This window comes from Cebidichthys violaceus, unplaced genomic scaffold, assembly GCF_023349555.1.
Source record: "Cebidichthys violaceus isolate CVI_PGR_0920_01 unplaced genomic scaffold, fCebVio1.0.p SCAF_232, whole genome shotgun sequence".
NCBI lineage: Eukaryota > Metazoa > Chordata > Actinopteri > Perciformes > Stichaeidae > Cebidichthys > Cebidichthys violaceus.
Genome location: NW_027176409.1, coordinates 24706 through 36831, shown reverse-complemented (window position 1 = coordinate 36831; position 12126 = coordinate 24706). Strand labels below are relative to the sequence as shown.

Here is a 12126-nt window from a genome sequence, read left to right as displayed (position 1 = left end):
CCACCTCACTTCCATCAGTGCGTCCTTCTCAGAGTTTTACGTACTGCCGCGTTACTCGCATGAAGAAGTTCTGTTCGGCAGAAAGCCCGACTGAATTGAAAGGTAGTAACCGATGGCAACATGAGGCGCATTCATGTCCGCAACATGAAGCGAAAACGTTTAACAAATCGCGTTTGTTTAGACGCTCGTTTGTAGTTTTAAAGCCGGGTTGCTCTACCGTTCTGTTTTGCGGCGGCTAAAGTGTTCTGAAAACATGAAGAGCAAAACGCTGTCTTCATCCACCTGATCTCACATGGCCTCCGTTTAATCCTGCTGCCGTAGAAAGGTCAGTTCTTCTCTTTGGAGCCCGTGTTCGTGCAGCGGAGAGAGAAGCCCAACAGTAATTTCATGTGTAGAGATGGCCCAGTTAGCGTACCAGGAAACATCTCGACCCCGTCGGACCACTAACGATCCAGAAGCTGACAAGCTCATGCACAAATGCATCCAGCGGTGGTGTAACACACCTTAAATGTCACAAAGCCAAGTGAGAACATATTTAATTCATTATAAAGTGATGCAGCTGTGACTCGAGTGCTCGTTATCTCTTCCTACTCCGACATAAATCAGACTGTGGCTGCAAACGCGGTATTGTACGGCTTCAAGGGGCTGCGCTAAACGTGGGTCAGACACAGGAAGAACTATATCGATCATTTACAGATGTTTTATATGATTCAGTTTCGACTCCAGTAGTCCGTCAGCAGCCATTTTGACAGATAACGGCGTGATGTTGAGGGTCTAAAACGTGGAAAAAGAAGCGGAGCAGAACGGACACAAATCAACAGCAGGATGGTCAGAGCGGCGGCCATTTTTATGTGCACCGTTGTAGCGCGCTAACTGTTACATGAACTAAACTGTCTTAAGGCAGGTCGGCTTGGTCGGGTTTTTGCAGTAACGACTAAAACAAGCAGTGGAGTAACGTTACAAGAGAATAAATGAGTAGAATTTAACAACTTAATGCTTCAGTCACAGCGTAGGAATGCACACTATCGCCAGATGAGTGACAACTTTGTACCGCTCATGTTCTGCAGCCGGTGTAGCATGAATGCGTCGTGGAATTGCCAAGCTAGCTAGCGTACAGCTGGCTAGTAAGCTAGCTTGCTTGCTCATTTCGCCACGCTGTGATGCTACACCGGTCACAGAAGATGAGACCGAAAAGCGGGCTGGAGTCTTAACGGTCCTGCCTCACTTCAGAGGACAAGCTAGCTAGCTAGCTAGCCAGCCAGTTAGCTTGTCCTCTGAAGTGACAATCTCTAGCTAGCTAGCCAGCTAGCTGAACACTCTACGCCCCCAGTAGTCTATTCTATTTCTGTGGTCTAAACACAGCAGCCGTGGTGGACACGCAGTGTATAAGTTAACAATGCAAGTCATCTTAGATGGTCTCTAATAAGCTAAAACACCATTGACCACATCCAACTGAACTAAAAGTCAATGAGTTGCCACCATTTTTTTTTTGCTCTGGTTTTATCTAAATGTTTGAAGGTTTTTGGGATTTACAGTTTCAAGAATGTTGAAAGTCCCCTCTCACATTATGAGTTCATGCTGTTCTGAATTTCCCGTTTTATAAAAAGATCACAAACACACTGAACTGCCAGATTATTGGACCTTTTTTCTTCTTTTGAAGAGACATGTTTTGTTTTTTTATGTACAAAAAAATACAACGTTGTGCAGAGGAACTAAGGATGAGAATAATATGCCATTTAAATTTAAAGTGGTGCCAGTTTGTGTTGTAAATCCTTTTAAATAAAGATGTTATAGAAAAGTGACACGTGGATTCTACTTTTTTTTTTTATATATATATTTGAGACGTTAAACATGATTTTCAAATCGAGTCCAACAGGACTTGTTTACAAGGCAAATATATTTATTCACATGTGCATTTCATACCCACAGTCCTTTACTGGTTACACAGAAAACATGATTAAAAAAAAACAATGACAGCAAGCAAAAACTGATTACAAAAGCACACCTAAATACAACAATAAAAGAAATGAAATGAAAAACAAAGGGAAACGGGGAGTTCTTTAGCTCGGGTTTATAAGTAGTAAGCGTCGTCTAAAGCCGGAGCTCTTCTGGGAACGGCCAGTGATCCAGAGCCGGCTGGACGGAGGTCCTCGAGGCTCCTCCTGGGTCAGGAGCTGTGACGAGTATCTAAGACCTAAACCGTGATTTATGACGAGCAAGTCGATTCTTTGAGAAGCAACAAACTCAAACTCAATCGACTTGATCAACGGGAGATGTGTGGGTTCAATACTTCAGCATTATTATTAGTGGAGTCTATAATCACCAACAGGAGGCTGTGGAGTGAGATTTCAAATCGCTTTCACATCGACGCTCACTCACACAAACAAACAATTTTACGGCCTCGGGACTCTCGATAACGACGGCGCACCGTCGACGCAAAAGGGCTTTCAATCAAACCCGTTCAATAGTTCAGAAAGAGTCACGCTTCCAGTCATAATTGTTTTCAAACACCCTTTGGCTTTAATGCGGTTGTCTGTAACAACTGATTGCTTCGCTAACGTTTCAATCAAAGTCTCCCTCTGTGAATCTCGGGTGTTCGGCTCATTTTCGCAGACGGCGTTCGGCGAAAATGAAAATGGAAATGGTCTGCGATGCGGAGCCCCCGGGGACCAATGAACGACTCGATGAATGCGAGGTGGCGGCAATTCTAGGTTGCACTCTTTTTAACAGTTTATGAAAGTATTAAAAAGAAGAAGAAAAAACATATACCCCCGGCACCGCGTCCCTGTGCTTCTGTTAAGGGAGAGGAAAAAGCAGTGAAGGTGAATACACAAAAAGGGAGCTATGGGAATAAACAAACACCGCCTTACAGACGGTCAGCGAGGGGCCTCATCGCCGAGTCAGCAAGGACTGAATGGGCCGAGTCGCTGGCAAAATGTGCCGAGTCATTGTTTCCTCTCGAGCGTGATATGAAGGGACTTTATTATTGCTTTAGTGGAGATTCTCAAAAGGGCAAAGATGCATTCATTGTGATGCGAGCCAGCGTCACGCGCTCACGTTTTGTCAAGCGCCGACTGAGAAGTCAGCAGCTTTGGTGTCCAGAGTTAATCTATTAAGAAATACGTGACTATTTAATGACGTTTTGTGACTTTTTAGGACTCACAATTTTATGACGTATACAATGACTTTATGACTTTTTTGAAAAGTACCTCTTATCGACTATACAATATTTTTATTACATTTTGGAACATATATTATGAATTTCTATTACACACTATACTATGATTTTTCATACTATACTTTACATTTTTCCAACTTCATATGACATTATTTGACATACTATGGGTACGTCCCAAGTCTCTTATTTGTCATTTCCTCGCTCCTCGATCCAGGAAGTGTTTTAACGGCCGACACGCCCCCTCACTGTTCATCTGTTATGTGATTGGACGCTGCGGCCGATCGGACTGACTGGAGTTTAATACCAGAGTGAAGACAGATCACAGATTAAACTCTAGTTTTATATTGAATAATGATGAAGAATTTTTAGCTCATTGTTGTACTTCATGATTTTACTTCATTTGTTTAAAATGAAGGCTTTTCTTATTTCATAAGAAAGTTATTTAGGATTTTGCTTATTTTTTATAATTAAGGATTTTTCTTGACATCATTACTTAATTAATTAAGTAATTAAGGCTATTACTTATTAATTAAAATTGTGCTTATTATTGTACTTCCTGAATTTACTTAATTGTGTAATTCCACAATTTGCTCCATCAAGAGCAAAGTGACTGCCGGTAAACTAAGACACAGTGATCATGTACTTATATCGGTATGTATATGACGTTTTCAATTACATTTTTTGAAGTACTAAACGTTGACTATTTTTTCACAACATTGCTATACTATCACTTTTTTCAACATACTATACTATGACTATTTCATGACCTTTTTTGGCATAATATACTGCAATTTTGTTCGACATACAATACCATGACTTTTATGATATAAAACATTGGTATGACATACTATATTATGACATTTTAAACCGTAATATAATCTAACTTTTTTAATGACAGTTTTTGGCACACTGTACTTACAGACATACTAAAGCAGAGGTCTTCAACAAGGGGTCCACGGCCCCTAGGGGGTCCGCGGAGGTACTGCAGGTTGATTAGACAATTTTTTAAAATATTTTTTCCCAAAATATGAATCTGTCGATTATTTTAATAGTTTTAATAGCAGACCACCCCAAGGTGTCACTCAGAGAGAACCAGGACATTCTGATGTAGCATTTCAAAATTAAAGCTATTCAAAATCTCATTCATGAGACAATTTGTCTAATTTCAGATGAGATTTTAGAGGAAATGGTGCATAGTTACAAAATCATTTTACCTCAGGTTGATAGCAGACCACCTCAAGGTGTCACTCAGAGAAAACCAGGACATTCAGGACGGTTCAATTATTAAATTGCTTTAATGTGTGATATCCTATCATTTATCAAAATATAATCATACGCGCTTGTAATGTTGACTGTTATGTTAAAGCTAATGGAATAAGTGAACTTTGATTGAACTCACTCTGACCTGATCAAATGACAGACAGCAGAGGAGAAAGGTTGACCTAACTATCGGGTTAGTAAGGGAACATCCTGTTCAGTGAGAGCGAGACAGACACCTTCAGACTGCAGGTCTGCTGAGACCCTCAGCTCCTCTACATCCAGACTGAAGACGTCTCTGTTTGCTGCTGCCTTTAACTGAACCACATTCAAGGATATGAATCCATTTCCTGCATTTCTGCATTTTACTGTATTTTATTTCTTACACTGCTTTTTAATGTTTCAATGACTGTTCTTAAACAGCAGCACAGTGGAGGTGATCTCACTTGTGCTTTAATGTCTTTACGCTTGTTTTAAACTGAACAAGCTTACGGCCACAAGATGGTTTAACCTTGGCCTGTGTCAAACAGGGACGTTATTGTTGTCTTCTGGATATGACACAATTCAAAACCTTTATGATCCATGGCACATAAAAAGATCACTTTGATCTAACAGTTTGATGCTTCTTCACAACTAACATTTCACATGGAGGGCTTCAAGTTAAATATAAAACTCTGGCAAGAAAGAGTAAAAGACCCTCCCCTGATTTACCAGAAATTAATACAAAAATAAAATCTAAAACTGATTAATAAAAACAAAAGCATCCCTTCTTTTCCTGCCCTTTCCCCACCAATAATAAGGTAGTAAGTAGAGCAGCTATAATCACTGTTATTATAAGAACACACTGGCCCCACATGGCCAAAATACATCTTATTGTAGCTTTAGAGATATTGATTAGTGGAGCTTTAAACGTCACAGAAATCTGTTTGTGTATTTTTTCTGAGACACTGAAAACAAAAAGAACAACAAACGATTGTGAGTCATCTTCATTTTATTATAAGTGACAACATTGTACAAGAAGAGTCATATGGATTATCATAGTTATCAGTGTTGTTGAAAGAATAGCAGACTATCACATTTGGCACTTTGTTGTTTTTCAATACAATGACTGTAAAATAACACATGTTAACATCTACAGATGTGTTTTTATATATTTTGATTATTATTTTTTATCATAAGGGTTTGACACCAACAAAGTGTAAACTAAGAGTTATAACTCAGACACTACCATGTGAAGAATAAAGTCATAGAATAACAGTTATTGTTTGTCTTAAAGGGCTTCACTAACATTTAATCAATAGTAAATATGTATCAATTACAAATTCAGAGTAACTCAACAGTTTTCTTAATGCTTGAGAAATGTCTGTTAAATGACAGAACATTTCACAGTAGAGCACAGCGTACTCATCCATGTCTGGGTCAGGGGATACCAGCAGTGGTTTTGATCCAAGTCAGGTAACTTTTTTCACAGACGTCCATCGATTTAGCTGATCCACGACAGGTAGCGTTTGCAGATAATACATTGACACCATAAATCATGCCATGGTACACCAGTCCTCCACCAGAGTCACCCTGTGAGAGAAACATATATATTTAGAGTAACAGATTTTTGTATCAATTACTGAAATACTCATTTATAATGAATTAGTAAAAGATTGTAATGACTAGAAGAAAAGATAGTTAGAAGTCATGCCAACTCACTGAAGAGATATCCACTGTAGCGTCTTGGAAACAGAGTAGGTGTGGATACACATATGTGCTGTTCTTCGGCGGACAGAACACACCACAGTCGACAACCTTGGACTTTGCACATTGGAGAGGCTTTGAGAAATCTATAAGGCTGTCGTCTAGATGGAAATAGAAAAAGTGAGCTCTAACTGAAGATGCAGATTCATGTTTTATTACGTAAATATATGACTATAATAAAAAAGCAACACACTTCTGAGACAAAATAAATGTGTTGAATGTAAATATAGTCAGCAGTGTTACCAAACACACAATCTAAATAACGACACTAACTGTAATTAAAAAAATAGATTATTGTTTAACAACATAAATTGTAAAATAAACAAGATACATCTCACCATTATAATGACCAGGAAGAGCAGATGACTTATAACCTGCAATCTGAACTTCATCATCTCTGAAATACAAGAAGAAGAACAAAAACTTTTTTATAGCAGTTTTCTAATTCCAGAAACAAACAACTTTACATTTAGATGTTCTTCTTTAACAACACTCTCTCTTGCCACAGTCCTGCCCATGTTGATTCTTTTGTTCACGTTCTAGAAGCATTTCTTATTCTATTTCCAGGGTAGATGAAAACAAAACTCTGTGGTTTAGCTCCTCTCTGTAAAGATATCAGAGCAATTCATCTTTTTGAGTTGAACTGTCAGACAGATTAAAGGAGCAAAGATCACTACTCACTTTTTGGGTTGATGTTTACAGTCAGGAAGTGGTACATGTTTAATCGTAGCGGGTTTAGTTAGCTTCAGCAGCATGATGTCATGGGACCTGTTCTTGCCCTGAGCATCTTTGTCCTCAAAGATCTTATGGTCACTGATCGCCACTTCATTTTTTGAATTTGGGTCTCTACCAAAAACTGCTTTTATATTCCTACAAATAAGTAAAAGATACAGAGAAACATCAGTGAACTACTATAGATGCATCGTAGTGTAATATTAGTTTCTGAACATGAACATGATCAATGCTTTCTCCACAAAGTGAATGCTATAGTTTTCAATCAGATCACTACTGACTGCTGCTTTCAGATTGACTTTATGAAGGAGAAACATGTGGTGACGAGTTTTAAAGTAAAGTTGTCATTTTCTCACTCTTCTGGTTCCCAGCAGTGAGCTGCAGTCAGAATCCAGTCCTTACTGATCAGAGAGCCGCTACAGAAGGGCTCACCGTTAATTTTTAAAAACACATGGTACCCACGCTCCGTATTGGTACAATCTCGACCTCCGATGATTCTCTTCTGCAGATCCACCACCCTGCCCACTGTGACACCTGAAACACAAAGTCCTCCATCACTGTGAGCTAGAACAGTGGTTGTTGGTACTCAGTAGACAACAACAGTTAAATATGAAGGAACTATGTATTAAACAGGGTGTAACATTTAGGGGGATTACTGGCAGAAAATGGAATATATTATGCATAACTATTTTCCGTTAGTGTATAACGAGCTGAAACTAAGAACCGTTATGTTTTTGATAGCTTAGAAAAAAGCCATTAAGCCGTTCTCTAGGAGCCGGTCCTCTTCACAGAGTCAGCCATGTTGTTTCTACAGCAGCCCAGAACGGACAAACTTCACATCATCTGAAGGTAGGGGTGGTTACTGAAACTGGTATTGAACAGGAACCAGTGCTACAATGTGAAAGATCAGAGTATTGATAAGTCCTGACGTTACTGCTGCTTTCCATCAGTACTTTTGAATGTTTTCACACACACACACACACACACACACACACACACACACACACACACACAGTGTGTGTGCATGTTCAACGAGCATGACCTGGTTAACTTCTCTGCTGAGACAGGAGGACAGAGGAGGACAGAGGACAACAGGAATGGATGATACGATCTGATCTGGTCTGTGTTCTTCATTCTTCATGAACTTCACTCAGAAATGTGTTTATTTTATAGACATGTTAGATTTGTCTCCAGTGAAATATTAATGACTTTATATAGTGACTTTGCTCTAGAAACAAAATGTAGTTACAATTAAAAAATACATTTTAATTTTGTTCTGAATTTATTGGTTTTTAAAATCAATAATTTGATTGTGAAGAAGAGCCGAGTATTGCTGAACAACACAATCTTAAAGATAACTCTCTCTACCTGAACGTCACTGAAGTTATCAGACACACTTGGAAACGGAGGGCTGAGCTGAGGGGATCTAGTTTAATGCAATCTGCTCAGAGCAAGCATTACAAACATATTCCAGCAGTCACAAGGTTCATATGTATTTCGTGAAAAAGCTTCATCACAATCTCTCTGACACAGTGTCAAGCTGAATGAAGGCAGCAAGTAACTCACTAAAGTGCCGCTTAATTGATTTTGTTTAGAAATCAGTCTGGGTATCGGCCTCCTTGTGAAAGCTTCCAGCAGCTTGTTAGAAAGAAGGCCGATTGTTGAACCTCAGATTCAGGAGGAGCGATGCTGACTCCATCCTGGTAGAGTGGAACAGTGGACCAACTGTTCACCATTGAGAGGTGATGGGAGTCCACCCATCTAGTCTACATGTGGACTAGAAGAAGGCCTACTACCACATCCACAGGCTGTTGCTATGAGCAGCGGCACACTGTTGGATATGCAGTGTCCTTAAAGGTGTGATGTGTAAGATGTGGCCAGAAATTGAGTTTTAAACATGTCTTCAGTCCAACATGAGAGGACGAAGAAGTAGAGCAGAGAGAAGAAGAAGTCGTCACGTTGAAGGTGCAGCCTCCCGGTTATTAAAGGCATAGCACTAAAAAACATGACTGAGCTTTGGACAAGTGACGTTCATCACCGTCCAAACCATCCGCTTTGACAAAGAAATGTTTGGTGGCAAACAATAGAAGTGATTTCAAACTCAACTAAACTAGAGTAAACATTGGAGAGTTAAACACGAGGTTTGATGCTGAACTCACAGCGTTTCTTTTAGACTGATGAGTAAGATGTAACACTGGCTTCCTATTGAAATAGATTTAAAAATGTTATTATAAACTTTTAAAAGTGGGACTGTCCCCAGAATGCACCATAGATCTGTTATTACAGTGTAATAACAGCACGTCTGAGGCATGAACTCAGTTTAAAACACATTATTTCCATGAAGACTGTCTGACAGCATAGAGAATGGTTCAAGTGAGCAGCAGTAGTCGATCACTCACCGGCCCACAGCAGAAGAAGGAGAAGACGCGTCATGCCACCCATCTCTTTCAATGACTGCCCTCCTGGTGTAACACTGGAGCCTTTTAAATGTGTTCACTCTGTGCTGTTGGCCTTCCAGCCACCAATCACCTCATGAAGGCTTATCAACACAACCCCATTGGCTACGAAGGTCTACGCTATGCAAACGTGTGATCACTATCGAGTATGGAGGAAAAAGACTCTGATCTAGAAAGAGAAGAAAGATGAGACCAACATGAAGCTGACTTCATTGTGTATTCACGTAGAAGAACTCAGATATCTTTAAGTTCATAATGAAGAAACGAGTTCAAGTTGGCTTTAAGTCGACATGTTGAATGAGAGGAAAATGTGACTGTTTACCTTTAATATAGCTCTATGAATATGTTCAGTGTGTGTGTGTGTGTGTGTGTGTGTGTGTGTGTGTGTGTGTGTGTGTGTGTGTGTGTGTGTGTGTGTAGTAGTAGTAGTAGTAGAAGAATATGTAGTCGTAATAGTTTTAATAGTGTTTGTTTAAAACTGAATTATTTCTTTTAATTTCCATTTGTATCATACTACAAATTAAAATCTTACTAAAAACTATTTTTATTCATTTTATTTTATGTGTGTGTGGGTAGAAGTACTATTATTATTATTATTATTATTATTAATATTATTAGTAGTAGTAGTAGTAGTGGTGTTTGTGTAATACTGAATTATTTCTGTTAATTACCATTATTTATTACATTAGAAATTTAAATTAAGTTTTACTGAATTTACAGTAAACTATTCATTTGTGTGTCTGTGAGCATAGAGAGCTGTGAGAACAGCCCCCCCCCCCCTCTTACACACACACACACACACACACACACACACACACACACACACATACACACACACACATACACACACACACACAGAGTTCTGAGAGTCAGATTGAGGCTCTTTCAGCTTTAATTGATCTCTAACGATGCTGCTGTGATATCATCACTAAAGACTATGTGTTTATGTTTTTTAGATGTCTTTGTTAAACGTGGTCGCTGGCTATAATGTGTTTTCTGTCTTCAGCGCTCAGAGTATTTTCATATGTAACTATGTCCACTGAAGATTAGACACCAGCTTTTTATATCACTTACTTAGTAAAATATTTCCTCGTGCCGTTGGCTTATCGAAACAGAGGAGCTCAGGTGAGGCAACAATCGTCTGTCAATTCACACAGTTTTTATGGTTTGATAGTACGTCATATTTTAATAAACGACTCTTTAGCACACGACTCTTGTCTCTGTCTCATTGTTACTTTACACAAGGATCTTTGTTTTCATTTGAAAATCGGTGATCATCCAACAGAAACTTTAAGTATTCTGTATATTTAGCTTGTATATTACTGGATATTGTTCTTACCTATATCTCCAGGTCATGAGTCAGGTATTGATCTGTATTGATATGTTTGATCATATCTACAGCACATTTGCCAAGAGGAAAGTCTCTCTCTCTGTCTCACACACACATTGCAGTATCAAAGTACAACTAGCACTAGTTAATAAGCAGTAGTAGTAGTAGTAGTAGTAGTAGTAGTTGGTTTTAGAAAACATAGATTCATATTCAGTTGCAGTATCTGTTTGTCTTTTGTTGACCGAGTACTTTTTTTCTGGTGAAATACTGGATTCTTTTACGTCAGCATGTCACAGTGGAGTTAGGCTGACCCAAACGCTGGACACTGTCAAGAGGTTAAGAGAAGGTGAGAAGGTTTCATTTAGGATCCTGAGGCACAGGGGACAAGAACGCTTAATGTCAGGCTCCACAACAACACAAGGATCAGTTCTCAGAAAACACAACCACTACAGAGGCCTGAAGCGAGTCACTACCAGGGCAGCTGAGACTAAGACCTGGTCCTGGATGTGTGAGGAGCCGGGCTAGAAATGCTGCAGAGCTGATGAGTTGATGTTCTGCAGGTGTGCGGCTCAGAGCAGGTGAAACAGCTTCACAGCAATCAGGAGAGTGAATGGAGAAGCCACGCCCACACCAACACACACACACACACACACACACACACACACACACACACACACACACACACACACACACACACACACACACACACACACACAGAGAGAGAGAGAGAGAGAGAGAGAGAGAGAGAGAGAGAGAGAGAGAGAGAGAGAGAGAGAGAGAGAGAGAGAGAGAGGGAGACACAAGAGTCTAAATGAATAGAATACATGAATAAATAACGTTTAATGTCAAAATTGAACCCTGCTGGACTGATCCTGCTGACCTGTTCTGGAGCTCCCCCTGACTTTATAATTATTATTATTATGACTGTAGCTTATTAGGATCATTGTCAACAAAAACAAAAATATGTTATGTTATTAATAGTATAAAATAAAAAGCATACATGATTATTCCTATTATTATATTCATGCTATTTTTCAGGAAATGAACATCACTCTGTTCTCTCATTGGCTGACTAAATGTTTATACTGGCCTGTACTCACTGCTCTCGTCATCTTCTTGTTCTGTTTTTTTATCTTACAATAAATTAATAAAAAAAGTTTAACATTATTAATGTTGGGGTGATCAAACATATCAATACAGATCAATATCTGACTCATGACCTGGAGATATAGGTAAGAACAATATCCAGTAATATACAAGCTAAATATACAGAATACTTAAAGTTTCTGTTGGATGATCACTGATTTTCAAATGAAAACAAAGATCCTTGTGTAAAGTAACAATGAGACAGAGACAAGAGTCGTGTGCTAAAGAGTCGTTTATTAAAATATGACGTACTATCAAACCATAAAAACTGTGTGAATTGA

The 12126-nt window shown here is 39.0% G+C and overlaps 1 protein-coding gene across 2 annotated transcripts; it reads right to left on the bottom strand.

Annotated features, from left to right (window-relative positions):
• Positions 1 to 5408: 5408 nt before the first annotated feature.
• Positions 5409 to 9538, bottom strand: LOC137878799 (trypsin I-P1-like). 2 transcript variants are annotated; one of them, XM_068719225.1, is made up of 6 exons: positions 9313 to 9538; positions 7270 to 7447; positions 6863 to 7051; positions 6520 to 6578; positions 6137 to 6282; positions 5409 to 6007 (listed from the first exon to the last, which is right to left on the bottom strand). In XM_068719225.1, exons 1-6 carry the CDS (start codon positions 9353 to 9355, stop codon positions 5855 to 5857), a joined length of 768 nt encoding a protein of 255 aa, XP_068575326.1. In that variant the 5' UTR covers positions 9356 to 9538; the 3' UTR covers positions 5409 to 5854. The 2 variants fall into 2 exon arrangements, with proteins under 2 accessions (XP_068575326.1, XP_068575327.1); XM_068719226.1 differs by lacking the exon at positions 6863 to 7051.
• Between the last annotated feature and the right edge of the window lie 2588 nt (positions 9539 to 12126).